The following is a 17,946-nucleotide window of genomic DNA, read 5'->3' as shown; positions in this document are numbered from 1 at the left end:
AGAACAAATCGAGCTGCTTTTCTTTGGATTTTTTCAGTTCTTGAATCAAGTAATTCTGGTTAGGGGCCCATACACTGGAATCGTACTCTATTTGGAACCTTACCAGAGACTTGTATGCCCTCTCCTTTACATCCTTACTACAACCCCTAAACACAGTTCTAACCATGTGCAGAGATCTGTACCCTTTATTTACAATCCCATTTATGTGATTACCCCAATGAAGATCTTTCCTTATATTAACACCTAGGTACTTACAGTGATCCCCATAAGGAACTTTCATTCCATCAATGCAGTAATTAAAACTGAGAGGTCTTTTCCTATTTGTGAAACTCACAATCTGACTTTTAACCCCGTTTATCACCATACCATTGCCTGCTGTCCACCTCACAACATTATCTAGGTCATTTTGCAGTTGATCACAATCTTCTAACTTGTTTATTACTCTATATGGAATAATGTAATCCATAAAAAGCCTTATCTTTGATTCCATTTATTTACTCATATCATTTATATACAGTATATAAGAAAACATAAAGGTCCAATAATACTGCCTTCAGGAATTCCCCTCCTATTGATTACAGGGTCAGATAAAGCATCGCCTACTCTAATTCTGAGGTCTGTTTTCTAGAAATATAGCAACCCATTCAGTCACTCTTTTGTCTAGGCCATTTGCACTCATTTTTGTCAGTAGTCTCACATGATCCACCCTAGCAAATGCCTTAGACAGGTCAATGGCAATACAGTCCATTTGACCTCCTGAATCCAAATCCTCTACTTGCTTCCATATTTTTGTGATTCAGCTGTCCATCCCAGATTAACTTATATTTAGAATCCATATTTACTGAGAAAGATACATTATTTTCTTTTCATACATGATATCGTATTTACATGCATGTACTGTTTTGTTATAAATGTTAATCCATACATGTTGTGGGAAGTAAATAAACACTTCACCAAATTTACAGAAAAATATAGATTACAAATTACCCTGTAACTTTAAGATCACTTCTTATAATGTAACATACTGTACTAACAAACTGTTGCATGAAATATGATTAATCTTCATTCTTATGGTTGCAACTTTGATGTGTTTATTTTTGCAGGGATGGTTACTGGTTGGAAACAGTCAACGTGCTACCGCAGCTACAGGCATGAATGAGAAGAGTTCTCGATCACATTCTATTTTCAGTGTCATTCTCACACAAATTCAGGTACAAATCTGACCTTATTCTTAAGCACAAAAATAGATGTGTTGATCAAAATTAAATTGAATTACAGCAATTGCTAAACACTGAATGCATTACCTTATCTGAGTGCTTTCATCTGAATGGTCATCTTTGTCATCTAACTCCCTTGACAAAAACACTTGATGACTTTCATATTTGTGAATGAATGTTGCAGGAGTTTTTTTAAAAAATGCCAGTCATCCTATAACCTGTGGACATCACTTTTACAGCAAATGAAACCAATCTATTAAACAGAGGTCTAAAACTTTACCTAAAATACAAATGTAATGCCAGTAATCAGAGGTAAATTGTCTCAAACTTGAATTCACAAACCAGCATATAGGAGCATGTTAAACTCAGACTTTAACTCACCTGAATCATATCTCCCATTACTGAAACGTACACCTTGCTTTCTGACCACAAGGTGACTTGGTTTGATTGTGATTCGGTCCGTTTGTATTTGAATGTGCTCTGTGTGTACAAGTGTCATGTCGGAGATATACTGGGCTGTAAAAGAATTTATGTAGGATAACATTTCCAGCACATAGACATTACCTGAAAACCATAAAAGTAATATGTGGACATAAAGCGAATAACATTCATTGAACCGTTACACACATCAAAACATTAATGCACAGCAGTGAATTTGCCACTTCAAAACATACATGCCAGAGAACAGATCAGTTGACGCAAGTGCGATAAACAGACATAACTTGAAAACAATATTCTTTCACCCATGGGTAGCTAATGCAAATATCGGCTTTAATAATAATAATAATAATAATAATGATAAATTATTATTTATTATTTATTTATTATTAATAATAATAATTTATTATTATTATTATTATTATTATTATTATTATTATTATTATTATTATTTCAACTTTGCTAATTGGCTAACTATGGACCACGATAAGCCTCACTTTACATTCTGGCGTTTGATAATTTTTCGCTTGATCCGCATTGTCTTCATTAGCTCACTGTATTTAGCACGACATTCTTCTGTCCATTTAGCACAAGTTGCCTGTTTTTCGTCCCGGAAAGTCCCAAGTGTTGACAGCTGCTCTGAAAAGATTTCGGTCTTTTGCATCTTCTGCTTGTAGGCCCAGTTCTTTAAGATCTTTCTTGACATTAATGCACCATGGCATTGCTGTTTTTGGTTTTGAATAAAATATACTGAAGGTACATTTCGTCCATCGAGAGTCGATGTTCCGTCGTATATGACCGTAGAAGCGAACTCTGCCTTTACGCATTGTGTCCGTGATCTTTTCTATCTTACAGTATACTTCTTACCTGGATTTTTTAATGTAGATGCCATTTTTGTAGTCTGGGCCAGGTATGGTGTGTAGGATCTTTCTTCCTTTTCTCTCTAAATCCGCAAGCAAACATTTCTCGGACAGGATAAGGCATTCAGATGCATACAGCAATACTGGTTTGATGACAGTGTTGTAGTGATGAATTATTATTATTATTATTATTATTATTATTATTATTATTATTATTATTATTATTATTATTATTATTATTATTATTATTATTATTATTATTATTATTATTATTATTATTATTATTATTATTATACGTTTAGGCCTATGATGGACCACGTGGTTCTTTGCTGAGCTCTTTTCTTCTCAGCCCAGTATTCCTTCATTCTAGCGCTATGGATGTCTTCCCTTTCTTGAGTCCATTTCACCCATACTCCTGGACGCAGTGATTTAGCTGTTAGTGACTGAAGAGGGTCAGATGTCTTGATTAACTTTCTGAACTTATCTCGGTTGTAAATGTCAATGTGATCAGTATTTAGGTATTGTAGGTCCTTCCGAACTAAATGTGTCCATTTAGCATTTGTTGCTTTCCCTCTAGATACAATTATTATTATTATTATTATTATTATTATTATTATTATTATTATTATTATTATTATTATTATTATTATTACTTGTATGTATGGCTATGAAGTGTTACATCCTGTTAGTATTTGTATTATTTTTACAATACAATCTCGTTTGTGAGGTTATGTCATGACACATGTGCTGTACATAAATATTTATATGAGTTCAGTTAATGTAAATACCTGTATATTAATATTATAATTTATTCTTACCTGTAGGCTATATATATAATTTGTAATCCATAATTGTGAAACACACTGTAATTTCCAGAATGGTAATAGGTACTAGAACAATGGAGAATATTCTGTACATTATAATCTATGTATTAGGCACTGTGGAGTTTTCAAGAAGGTATTTCTTTCAACGTATCTTTCTGTAAGCCTGGCGAGAACATATATAGGGAGGTGGTCTTGATGGTTGCGACGAGTTATTCAGTAGAGTTTTGGTGTAGCATGATTATACTTGTGACCTCGTGACATGCAGTGGTTGCAGTCTCCATGTTGAAGCGATATGCAGTTGTTTAAAAAATAGTGTCTTTGTTGATCTTGGAGTGAAGTGTTTTGTTTGTGGTACTGTCATTTAGGTTATGTGTGTGTTAATTTGTAAATAGATGTGAATAAATAATACTGTACTATACCATGCCCAATTCCAAGTAGGCATTCGTATAAATTCCCAGTAGCTTCTCAGGGTAAGATATTAACCTCTAAAATATTATAATATCGCAGGTTCCTTTCAAGAGTAAAGGCATGTCCACTAAAATATTATTCAACCCCCCAACTCTGCCGGTGGACTTCATCATTCGTCATATATCATCAATAATTCGTGACATCAATGGTTATATTACCTTACAGCTACATATCTAAACCTGTATTTCAAAATAAAGACTCGGAAATAATACTTACACTAATTTATTAGCATGCTAACTTTGGGTAAAAAAGAATGAAATTGAAATAAAATTTGTAGAGAAAAGAAAATGGATATTTGATAATTAATCATCTTATTGTTGTTGTTAACATAGCTGAAATGGGGTCTTCTGTATTCATACATACACCATTTGCCAATAAACACTTCGTTGAATTAATTACATCCGTCATTTGCGTTCCTAACATGTGATTCACTTCAAGTAATGAAAAGCTAAGGTTTAACCATGGTGATAACATGAATAACAACATTCAATGTTCCAAATTGCTTAATAAAATTGATAATTGGTCATGAGGTTACTTTTAACAAGGTCATTTCCTTTATTTTTATTGGGATACGGAGGATTCTTCATATTTGGGGCTTCGTATGTATTTACGAGATGCGAGATATTCAACAAGTTTCCTTATTGTGGCCATTAACTGTACCACACTCTAAAATATAATTATAATTAGAAATATTAACTAGACATTGCTATATCAACTCGTTCACGACAGTGGAAATCATATATATATATATATATATAGTCAGTCGGTGCTTTTCATAAAATAATCTATCAGTATGAACCGAGAAATTGTGCCAATCATTTATATATGTCCTATTATTAATGATGAATAATCTTGTTTCATATACCGCTGTGCCATTATTCTCTGTAGTACGATAATTCTTAATGTCCCTACATCTACACCAATAAGTATCTGAAACTCAATAACTATACATAACCTGTTACGTTATGTCACAAATCGATATTAAATCAGCTGGACTCTTGCTCTATGTTCATCTCAACATGACCTAACCTTATAACCTTCATGCATTACCAGTATCTATCATATGAATCCGTAACAACAACAACTGCAACAACAACTTCCTTCATATAACCTTACGACGAAAGAAATGTTACATCTCAATGCTCTCATTATCACACATTTCACATCCATCTCTTCTTATTAATCCTTCTGAATAAATATCATTTCATTTCCCTTCCTTTAAATATCATCTTAGTTATGGTCCGATACTCCCTCGACGATTTATTCTTCATAATAAACACATATCCCCAGTATGATCCATTTCTTCGTATTAATAAAGTAATTACGGCCATGTCTGTCGATCTGTTTTCCTCAAAAACTACATTATACTCGGCAATTCATGTATTCTTCTCAATTTCTCCCAGTTCATAGCTAACTAAACTTTCCGTGTAGATTGGTATGTTGAAATCGATATACACACATCACATATGTTGACTTAACCATATCATTTCATGTTTGAGTAAATCTGTTACTTAAATTGGTACTCACTCGCGGTTATGCTTAGGACCTACCACTAACATTCATCATTTGGCACATATGATTCATTTATAGGTAATATTCCACTAATACAAATTAACTTCAACAAATACTACTAATATTTTAATATAGGAAGCTTATCTTGCCTCGTCTCCGGCAACTGCTGGCTTCTGCTTGTGTGCTATGCCATCTTTGTGTAGCTGGATTCCACCTCCGGACACGTCACGGCTGGTTTCTCGGCATGGCAGTATTGGTCCTCGTTATGGTGGCCTGGGCAATCTTCTTCCCATTAGTTTAGGCGGGTCTAATCATATTGCAGGTGTCCATGAAAGTAGAAAACGATATTATATGGGCAGAATAAATAATAGATTCCTTCATCTTAAGCCTTTTAACAGATATGAATAAATGTTAGTGTTTTCTTATATATCTTGAAATTGCGCCTTTATATGTATTCAATGCGGCTTATTCTTATTAAATATATCTCTTTCTTCTGGATAACTGCTGCTTCTAGTTATTATTTCAGTTATTCTTGACTATAATCAGTACGGGAATTCGCCCTTTCTCGTTTTCTTGTAGCAGCTCGTATATTCCTTCTCTCAAATATATTTGAATTGAGATAGTCGTTTCTCCAAGACTTGACTTAGTCTTTAGCGACGTATGTTCGAGTCCTTTGTAAATATTTATATTTTTACTTTGAAGTTCTCTTCGTGTTTGCTGAATAACAACCTCTTCTTGCTTCCAAGTGGATTATTTTTTAAAGCGATCTTCTTTCTCAAGGTATAAAGAATTAATTGATTTCAACTATTTATCAAAACAATATTTGTTCCATCTTGAAACTCCTTTTTGATGGTCTTTTATGACTCTCCACCTTCTAAGATTGATTTGCACCTTGGTGATACTTCCTGTGTGTTTGTGATGCATGATGCTGCCGCGCGCCATTTTGTCCGCTACGTTTTTTTTGTGCATATGATCGCCTTGAATGTAACGTAATGGTACAGTACCAACTGACAGCATCTCGTGTGCATCTTTGTGGATACATATCAGTGTTTTTTTAACTTTCACAAAAGTAGACGACGTAACAAAATTATCATATACACAAAAGACCTCTACACACACAGGTAAGAGAATATCTCAAATTTGAACCTACTGAATTACTGTATTTACTCACATATTAGACCACCATTTTCCCCACTTTTACAGCCAATAAAAGTAAAGGGGAGTCCAGTTTGCGATAACCTCAAATTTTGTGCAGTGAACACATGACTTCTAGGCTATAAAGAGCTATAAATTTTACATGTAAACATTCTACACTATTTTTTAACAAACCTATGCATGTATTTGAGTTATACTGGCTATTTTTGATTTAAGGCTATATTTCTAAATGTAAAAATACCATAAATGGAGAACATGACTTTTAGGTCGAGGCCTATATATAAAGTAAATATAGCTGGTTTTAATTACTCTTTATATCACATCATTCGTTACATCTCATTAATTCCTCTGATGAGGTTGACGTCGGGAAGGGCGTACAGTCGTAAAAACTCGCTATGGCGATTCGTCTCGCTTCATATTCGATCCTGTAGAGAAAAGGGATAAGGGTATCATATTATATTGTGCAATATTGATACAAATAATAGCCAGTCATTTGTCTCTGTGAGTTGAGCAGTAGACCTACCACACAGTAAACCTGAGTAAACCTGATCACTGCTTTCATTTGAATTATCGCCTTGTGCTGCCAACTTCCCTGCTACCGGCGTGTTTTCATTCCCAGTGACATCATCTTCACTGCCATCTTGTCAGCCATAGCAGCAGCAGCCCAGCAATCGAGAGCATTCAAGTTCACGTCTTTTGTAACCTTTTAAAAATAGTTTTGTTCCAGACTAGAGTCCAGACAGTGTGAATATATTCCGAATAGGGAGATAATCTCTTATATTCCCAGTTGGTGTATGTGTAGCAGAAGCCACTTCTTTCGAATAAAGCTGCGTAGAAAGCGTGCCAAACCACCAAGCGTAGGTTACGAGTTGTACTTCCAAATGTGATACGTAGTGACTGGAAGCATTCGTTTGATAACTGCAGCTGTTGAAAACCAAACCCTTATTTTTAAGTATATTTCTTGCTTGTTCTCCACATTTATCGCTTCAGGATTTACCTGAACAGCTGTAAATGGGATAAGAGAGACCGCATTGTTTAGGTTAGGTATGCTATCGCCCTTACAGTGCCAAAAGTTCCATGACGGAAAGAATAACAATAAATAATAGGAAAATTTGCTGCATTTATGGATATCTACAGGTATTGCGGTAATGCGTTTTATCATGTTTAATTTCGTATGTTCATTGTGTACAGTTTTTATTAACAGATACCCTAGTATGTTTTGTTTGGCTACTCCAGAAATCATTAAAAGTAAGCAGAAACATAAAATTATTGTTATTAATATATTATTCGCTAATCGGCCAACTAGGGACCACGATAAGTTTCATTATACATTCTGGCGTTTACTCAGTTTGCGATAGATCGTGTAGGTTTTCTTCACCTCACTGTGTTGAACACGGCGTTCATCCGACCACTTTGCACCATTTGTCCACTTCACATCCGGGATAGTCCCAAAAGTCACAATGCTTTTTGTGAAAAAGTCTTGTTAGTGTGCGTCATTATTATTGTTTTTATTATTTGTTAAGTACATTGGTGAGTAAAACAGTCGTCATAATTGGGTAGTTTTAATTACATTGTAAACCTAATTGGCCCGAGTTACGAGATATTAAACATTTAAACCTAAGAATTTCATTTTTTGTCCGTATTGAACTGAGAAGGATGATAGGAAAAACTTAAAACGGTCCACCTTTTCAATACAAAAAGTTATATTTTATTTATAACATGTATTTGTACTTGGAACTAGTTTCGACGCTGTGTTTGCGTCATCATCAGCCAAAATGGGAAACAGGCAAGCATGTAGGCATTTATGTTACACAAGGCGTTACATTAAACAATACACATCTTACAAGGAGATAAAAACAGGGACGAATATAGGAAACAAATGAATCGTTGAGAAAACAAAAGTTATACAAATTAAAAATAACCTTAACCACACATCTTGCAGTGCGAAAGTGTTCTTCTTGAATGATTCCTGAATGTAAAACACACGCGCACACATTTCTGAGGAGCCAGCAGGCAGGACAAAGTAAAGTGAAACCTTAAGAGTTCTTCTGAGAAGAGTTCATCATTTTTCTATGTTCCGACTAACTAATGAAGTCTCCCTTGAGTTCCTGATAAACATATACAACAGGAAATTCTCCTTCACTCTCCACACTAGCTATAAAGAACAACGGTAAAATTTTAAATATTGCGCAGAGACGTGAAAGCATGATTTTGAACATGATATAACTCCTTCAGATAACCCAGTTTTTACACAAGGTGTTACATTAATTAATACACATCTTACGAGGAGATAAAAACAGGGACGAATGTGGAAACACATGCATCGTTGAGAAAGCAAAGTTATACATATTAAAAATAAGCTTAACCACACAACTTGCAGTGCGAAAATATTTGCCTTGAATGATTCCTGAATACAAAACGCACGCGCACACACTTCTAAAGAGCCAGCAGGCAGGAAAAAGTAAGGTGAAACCTTGAGAGTTCTTCTGAGAAGAGTTCATCATTCTTTCTATGATCTGACTAACTAATGAAGTCTCCCTTGAGTTCCTGATAAACATACACAACAGGAAAATTAAACAATACACATCTTACAAGGAGATAAAAAACAGGGAAAGTTATACATATTAAAAATAACCTTAACCACATATCTTGTAGTGCGAAAATATTCGTCTTGAATGATTCCTGAATACAAAACACACGCACATACATTTCTGAAGAGCCAGGAGGCAGGAAAAAGTAAAGTGAAACCTTAAGAGTTCTTCTGAGAAGAGTTCATCATTTTTTCTATGTTCCGACTAACTAATGAAGTCTCCCTTGAGTTCCTGATAAACATACACAACAGGAAATTCTTCTTCACTCTCAACAATAGCTATAAAGATCAACGGTAAATTTCATTTTAAATATTGTGTAGAGACGTGAAAGCATGATCTTGAATATAATATAACTCCTTCATTTAACCCAATTTTTTACACAAGGTGTTATATTAAACAATACACATCTTACGAGGAGATAAAAACAGGGACGAATGTAGAAACAAATGCATTTTTGAGAAAGCAAAAATTATACATATTAAAAATAAGCTTAACCACACAACTTGCAGTGCGAAAATATTTGCCTTGAATGAATCCTGAATACAAGATGCATGCACACACTTTCTAAAGAGCCAGCAGGCAGGAAAAGGTAAGATGAAACCTTAAGAGTTCTTCTGAGAAGAGTTCATCATTCTTTCTATGTTCCAACTAACTAAAGAAGTCTCCCTTGAGTTCCTGATAAACATACACAACAGGAAATTCTCTTTAACTCTCAACAATAGCTATAAAAGAGCAACGGTAAATTGTATTTTAAATACTGTGCAGAGATGTGGAAGCATGATCTTGAACATGATATAACTTCTTCATTTAACCACCTTTGAAAGTTTCTCTCTATATTACATAGCTTCATTAACAACCATTCTGTAGATGCACAAATTAATCTTGTAATCTTCATAGGTCCGGTGAAGATTACAAGATTAATTTGTGCATCTACAGAATGGTTGTTAATGAAGCTATGTAATATAGAGAGAAACTTTCAAAGGTGGTTAAATGAAGAAGTTATATCATGTTCAAGATCATGCTTCCACATCTCTGCACAGTATTTAAAATACAATTTACCGTTGCTCTTTTATAGCTATTGTTGAGAGTTAAAGAGAATTTCCTGTTGTGTATGTTTATCAGGAACTCAAGGGAGACTTCTTTAGTTAGTTGGAACATAGAAAGAATGATGAACTCTTCTCAGAAGAACTCTTAAGGTTTCATCTTACCTTTTCCTGCCTGCTGGCTCTTTAGAAAGTGTGTGCATGCATCTTGTATTCAGGATTCATTCAAGGCAAATATTTTCGCACTGCAAGTTGTGTGGTTAAGCTTATTTTTAATATGTATAATTTTTGCTTTCTCAAAAATGCATTTGTTTCTACATTCGTCCCTGTTTTTATCTCCTCGTAAGATGTGTATTGTTTAATATAACACCTTGTGTAAAAAATTGGGTTAAATGAAGGAGTTATATTATATTCAAGATCATGCTTTCACGTCTCTACACAATATTTAAAATGAAATTTACCGTTGATCTTTATAGCTATTGTTGAGAGTGAAGAAGAATTTCCTGTTGTGTATGTTTATCAGGAACTCAAGGGAGACTTCATTAGTTAGTCGGAACATAGAAAAAATGATGAACTCTTCTCAGAAGAACTCTTAAGGTTTCACTTTACTTTTTCCTGCCTCCTGGCTCTTCAGAAATGTATGTGCGTGTGTTTTGTATTCAGGAATCATTCAAGACGAATATTTTCGCACTACAAGATATGTGGTTAAGGTTATTTTTAATATGTATAACTTTCCCTGTTTTTTATCTCCTTGTAAGATGTGTATTGTTTAATTTTCCTGTTGTGTATGTTTATCAGGAACTCAAGGGAGACTTCATTAGTTAGTCAGATCATAGAAAGAATGATGAACTCTTCTCAGAAGAACTCTCAAGGTTTCACCTTACTTTTTCCTGCCTGCTGGCTCTTTAGAAGTGTGTGCGCGTGCGTTTTGTATTCAGGAATCATTCAAGGCAAATATTTTCGCACTGCAAGTTGTGTGGTTAAGCTTATTTTTAATATGTATAACTTTGCTTTCTCAACGATGCATGTGTTTCCACATTCGTCCCTGTTTTTATCTCCTCGTAAGATGTGTATTAATTAATGTAACACCTTGTGTAAAAACTGGGTTATCTGAAGGAGTTATATCATGTTCAAAATCATGCTTTCACGTCTCTGCGCAATATTTAAAATTTTACCGTTGTTCTTTATAGCTAGTGTGGAGAGTGAAGGAGAATTTCCTGTTGTATATGTTTATCAGGAACTCAAGGGAGACTTCATTAGTTAGTCGGAACATAGAAAAATGATGAACTCTTCTCAGAAGAACTCTTAAGGTTTCACTTTACTTTGTCCTGCCTGCTGGCTCCTCAGAAATGTGTGCGCGTGTGTTTTACATTCAGGAATCATTCAAGAAGAACACTTTCGCACTGCAAGATGTGTGGTTAAGGTTATTTTTAATTTGTATAACTTTTGTTTTCTCAACGATTCATTTGTTTCCTATATTCGTCCCTGTTTTTATCTCCTTGTAAGATGTGTATTGTTTAATGTAACGCCTTGTGTAACATAAATGCCTACATGCTTGCCTGTTTCCCATTTTGGCTGATGATGACGCAAACACAGCGTCGAAACTAGTTCCAAGTACAAATACATGTTATAAATAAAATATAACTTTTTGTATTGAAAAGGTGGACCGTTTTAAGATATTAAACAATCGCTTTGTTATTGACCTCGCCTCCTATATTAATAGCAACAACTTCAAATATTTTCTCAACTAAAGTAAACTTGTTACCTCATGCCAGGGTGGTTCAGCTCCTTTTAGACATGCCTTCAGTGCAGGGGAGTGATATGTTCCATTTTGACCGCATATGATTCCTGCCATTCGTAAATCTCTGCCTGTACGGTACCGGGAATCGAACTTAGACTCCCGAGAATGGCAGCTAATTGTGCTAACCATTATGCTGGTGGACATTCTTAACTAAATGATACAGACATACAGCACTGACTGATGTAGCCTGCAGTGTGCGGTTCGGACACGAAACTATTCACCTATTTGTGCGACGTCATCAGAGCTCCAATAGGCCTATGGTACAGAGGTAGATATTTCTTAATTACGAAACACAGATGTACCGCATGACTTTGACGCGTGTTTTCATTGCGTGGGTCATACGGATGAAACTATACTCAAATTTGTGCGATGTCATCAGAGCTGCAATAAGACTTGTACCCGCTTCGAAGCAGAAACGTTGTTCTTCTCTGACGAATTACATTGGGGGTCCTGTGTGAGAGATTTATTTTTCTCATTTTCTTCGTCTCGAAAAGCCGGGAGGGGGGGGGAGGGTCTAATACACGAGTAAATACGGTATATCAGAATGTTTTTAAATAAATAATCAACATGACAAACTCACAAAATTCTAAAAGCTAAACAAGCATTTTTTGAAACAAATATCACATTTACTAAAATCTAATGCTGCCGTGCGGTTAACTGTGAGCTTGCATCCGGGAGATAGCGGGTTTGAACCCCACTAAAATATTTAATATTTATTATCGACTGCAGCGCCTCCTACGTGGGACAAACAGGACGCAACTTCATAACCAGATATTCAGAGCACGTCAACGCGGTAAGATATAACAAGTTTTCTGCTGTAGGCCAACACATTCACGACTCTAATCATAAGTTTACTGATATAGAACAGGATTTTGAAATACTTCAAATAGCAAACAAAGGGCCAATTATGAACATCATCGAAAATTGTTTCATTCATTGCGATCAATATTTCAACCCTAACTATAATTTAAATGAAATTTCCGAGAAAACTAATATTCTTTATGATCTCTTAATTAAATGGCTAAGAAATATTAGACCACCTAAAAACAATTCGATCTTTCAAACCATACGCAGTACATATCCGCATCATTTACCCCCACTACCACATCCTTCCGCTCCACCTTAGCTCCGTGACAGTTGCTCCGCCTCTACCCCTCCCCTCTCCTCCCTTACGCCTCGCCCCTTAACCTTATAATTGCATCCATCAGTCCAGCTCTGTCCGCCGATCACTCAGGCTGCTCAAGGTGAGTTCGTTTCTAGTATTCTCTGGGTTTTTCTAGACTTTTCTTTTTGTTCTTTCCTTCCGATCTTTTGCCTAATTTGACTTCTAATTTCTTTCCCAGGTTCCTCAACCCATATTGAAGTGGGAATTAATTCTTTGGATCTTACCAAGTTCATGTGTACGTTTATTTTCCGGAACCAAACTACAGAACACACATAGTGTCAACTTCATATGACAATCAACCTCACAGCATAATTTAACAGTTTTAGAAAACTAAAGTTATATATAAGCTGGACAAACCGCCATGGGTATACAACAACGGAGTTATCATTTTAACGGATTTTAAAATGGAATGCAACTTCATCTACCATATTTTATTTTATATTCATCTGTGCAAATGTTATAGTGTGTTTAAAGTTGTTTTAAAGTCATATTTCATATTCATCCATGCAGATGTTATAGTGTATATAAAGTTGTTTTAGGGCTTTATTGTGTTTGCCCGATTTGACTTTGTGGCTGATGATGGCACATATCTGGTGCCGAAACTAGTACCTCATTTGAACGATATGTGATTCTTTCACATTAATAAATATCTTTGTATTGAATAGGAGGAACCCTCTTAATTTTTAAATATTGTAATCCCACTTCAATACGGATCATGAAATTTCTAAATATTAATTTGAACCCCACTGTCGGCAGCCCTGAAAATGGTTTTCTGTAGTTTTCCATTTTCACACCAGGCGAACGCTGGGGTTGTACCTTATTTAAAGCCATGGCCCCTTCTTTTCCACCCCTAGACCTTTCGTATCCCATCAGATACACTATCAGCCACGCTCCGCATACCGCTGCGCAAGGTCCAATTGCTCCGCAATGAACTGAGAAATCTTCATCAATCTTCTTACATTTATTTGACCTTTACGTGCAGCACGTGCCTTCATTATCTCAGAACTCTGCTTGCAGTTCATCCAATTATATGTTTTTAATTTGCTTACATTATGTGTACGACTTATTTCCTCTGCATTAATGTCAGCAAGGCCACACAACTGTTAGAACTTACGTGAAAGACACTCATTTTAAAAACAATTAGTACTGAAAACCTATTAATTTTTAATTTAGTAGCATATAAATGCCATACTCTGAAGCATTTGTGCTTGTTTACGTCATGTTAAGCAAGGTCATACAATCACCAGAACTTACGTGAAAGATACGCTTTTTAGAGCAACTAGTACCTAGAAATATATTAGCACTTCTCCAACAGCATGTTCTGAAGCATTTATTTTTATGAACTTTTATCACATTTGTAACGGCATTCAATTTTCCATAATACTAAAATACATGTGCTTCTATCATCTCTGTGTCTCATCATCATCTAACTTTTAAGCATGACAATGTCATATTTGTTTATTTTAACTAAAATATCATGTTAAAAATGTAATGTTTTAAGACCTTTCGACTGAATTGTATAACTGAAGGTTGCCATTAATCCTTTCACGGCCCGTACTTACAGACATGATATTGTATAGGCTTTTTGGCCTTGTGCCGTGTCAAGAAAATAAGGTGAAATTCTTAACATTTCACAGAAAACTGTGCTCTGCGTCCTCAGAAGAAAGGTAGACTGTCCACGAGAAAGGCTTCTTAAACAATGACACTTTTGAATTTGGAACGTTATAATAGAAGTAGAAGTGGAAATGGTACGTTCATTCACCGCCAGGTGGCCCCCCAGGACATGGCACAACGCTAGCGTTCGAAGCGGAAGCTGACCGAACTATCACAATCAGACAGCGGTTCACAAAACGTGTTTGCGTAACATACGACAGGTATAAGACATAGACATAAGCCTGGAATGAAACATCTGGCGACAGGGAGCGTACGAATTTGGAAAAAACACAGAGACGAAATAACAATAGTGAAGGGGCAGGGAAGGGAACTACCTACGTAAATTCTTAATGGCTGGCAACCAAGTATTACTTAATTGATAGCCGGTGTCCCTGTTGAAATTGTTAGGATTTCTACGTATTTCCACAGCTTCCCGTATAATCCTGGACGTGTAGTGTCTTGTGTGGGTAAGGGCTCGAGCATTTTGGAACATGACATCATGACCCGACGATAGTGTGCTCAGCTATTGGCGATTTGTCAGGTTGGTTGAGACGAATATTACGTTTATGTTCTTTGATACGGGTACCAATGGACAGGCATGTTTGGCTGATGTATACTTTGCCGCACCTACAGGGAATTTTGTATACTTCAGGATGTAAAAGTGGGGACAATTTGTCCTTGGTTTTACTCAGACTGTGAACAGTTTTAGTGGTGGTGCCAAACACTGTTTTTATATTGTGTTTGTGGAGGACCTTGGCAATTCGATTTGTGGTGTGGATGTAAGGCAAAGTAGGCAGTTCCCTTCACTTCTTCCTTCTGTGAGATTTGCTTGGTAGTTTCTCTGGGATGCAGGGCTCTATGAATTTGCAAGTCGCTGTAACCATTACCCTTAAAGGCGACTTTGAGCGTATCCATCTCCATCTGGATATGTGGATATATGAACGTACCATTTCCACTTCTACTTCTATTATAACGTTCCAAATTCAAAAGTGTTATTGTTTAAGAAGCCTTTCTCGTGGACAGTCAAGAATTCTTCTGAGGACGCAGAGCACGGTTTTCTGCAAAACGTTAAGAATTTCACCTTATTTTCTTGACACGGCACAAGCCCAAAAGCCTATACAATATCATGTCTGTATAACTGAATGTTTATGGCTGATGATCCTGAACAGGGTCAAAACTGGTACCAAATAAATTTACAACTGTCATGTAAAAAACTGCATTGCAAAAGTATACTGTATTGAATAGGTGGAATCATACATTTTACTTAAATAGAGTATATATGCGAGACCTATCTGTGTCGGTGCGACGTAAAGCAACTAGCAAATCTAATGCTCTTCTCACGTTTCAAGAATTTTAAATTTGAAAAAAGTTGTTTGCAGTTGTAATATAGAAGCCTTTCTCGTGGACAGTCGAGAATTTTGAGGACGCAGAGCACAGTTTTCTGCGAAAAAGTAGGTGTAAAATTCAGTTTTTCTGCATACAACAATCAGTTCCATTTATGGACTTCCCATTGTTACAACACAGGTTGTGGACCGTGAGGAACATTACTTTGACAATGGGTTTATGCTAATGTATTTTTATTTCCTTTCCTGTACAAACTTCAAAACCTTGTCTGTCTCAGGATGTCTTTTCATGGGCCAATGAACTTATTTCTCATTGTTTTAAAAGTAAATATTACTTTTTTGGGGGGCCCACAAGCTAATGTTGGTCTCTGTTACGCCAATAAAGCATTAGCTGTCATTGATGCTTGTTTTATATGAAACATGTTGGTTTTTTTGTTCCATCTCATGGTTAAATCATGCTCGCAGGTCACAGTAAAGCTTTTATTGTCAACAATGCATACAAAAATTCAATAATGCTTGCAAAATAAAGTACAAAGTTATGCAAAGCATAATTGTGAAATGAGGAGTGATGAGGTAACTTAATCAGTGCCGAAGCACACGTCGTATAGCAGAAAGTTGAGCATAATTTTCGAGTTGCCCACGAATTTGCACCATTGATTCTAATGTGCATCCATTATGGAGACTGAATTTGGCTGAGAAAAGTGTGCATTAAATTTGAGTAAATGCAGTACATCCTGTTGTGCTTACATTAAGTGCCAAACTCAAACTTTGCTTCCGATCATCAACTACACATATGCAGCAAATTTATGTACTGAGTTATATGACTAAGAATAAAACTGGACTCAAGGACATGCTTGATAATGTTGAAAACCTAGTGCAGGAAATTATATTGGGATCCCACACACCTGACATAATTTGTCACAACTAACATGTCAACAGATCTGTATCAGAAACGTTGGGCAAACTGATAAACATGTTTGAAAGAAACAGTATTTGAAAAAACCTCACAACAGAAATCAACATTGTAAACATCATCAAAAATCAAAATGACTTCCCTTTTAACTGCAGACATCACATCCAAGCTGGATGATTGAAGTTTTGAGCAATGATGCAACAGGCACTGAGAGAATGCTGAGCCGTTCTACCCAATATAAAACAAAAATTTTGAGTGATTGTGAGGATGGCTCATAGTCATGAGGTTGGCTAGAGAGCTGAGTTGAATTAATTCTCAAATGTCAGCTAAATTATAATACTGTGACGATTTGGCAGGGTACTAAGATATCTTAACACTAGACTGGTGGTAAAGGTGTACAAATTGTTCTTCAGGCTTGCCTGCCCCAAGCTGCTCTGCAACAAGCAAAGCAGCTTAGCTTGAGCGTCAGCGAAGCAAGAGTGCACGCGTACTGCGCGCGCTAGTCTTAGCAAACCAAAACCTGGGTTTCCCTAAGCCTGACAGGTTGCCTGGGACCCGTTCGGACTGCCGGACTTGACAAGAGTGAACGTGAAGTTTGCTATCGACGCGACGTGAATGTGTCGTTATATGTTAGTGTAGCTACGTTTTGAGCCCAGTGCAGCTCCGTTGTAGTAAATCGTAAAGGAAGTCGAAGAAAAATTAAAAAGTGGTGAATTTATTCTAGTAGTAAAGCAGGGCTCAAATCTATTATGTGAAAAATTTTCACGTGTTTATGAACAGGTATCAAATAAGCCAGTAGGTTACTCGCAATGCAATTTTTGCAAAAGCTACTCAGCACCCATTCAGAGACCTCAAGTATGTTGCGACATGTCTATAAATTTGACCCAAATTTTCCACAGTCTAAAAATATTTTGAAAGAGAACAAGGACTTGGTGACTGATAAGTGCGTGGAAATGTGCGCCA

At 36.0% G+C, this 17,946-nt stretch overlaps 1 protein-coding gene across 4 annotated transcripts in view; it reads left to right on the top strand.

Annotated features, from left to right (window-relative positions):
• The window catches only part of neb (nebbish), a 468,801-nt gene that overhangs the window by 88,245 nt on the left and 362,610 nt on the right, over positions 1 to 17,946 (top strand). For all 4 annotated transcript variants that reach the window (XM_067145417.2, XM_068227214.1, XM_068227215.1 and 1 more), the window contains one exon: positions 1,104 to 1,211. In XM_067145417.2, the coding sequence (XP_067001518.2) occupies positions 1,104 to 1,211 (108 nt within the window). The remainder of the gene's footprint in view (positions 1 to 1,103; positions 1,212 to 17,946) is intronic.

Source organism: Anabrus simplex, chromosome 4 (genome assembly GCF_040414725.1).
Source record: "Anabrus simplex isolate iqAnaSimp1 chromosome 4, ASM4041472v1, whole genome shotgun sequence".
In the NCBI taxonomy this organism is placed as follows: domain Eukaryota; kingdom Metazoa; phylum Arthropoda; class Insecta; order Orthoptera; family Tettigoniidae; genus Anabrus; species Anabrus simplex.
The sequence above is the reverse complement of the archived record's forward strand: the minus strand, read 5'-3'. Positions and strand labels throughout refer to the sequence as shown.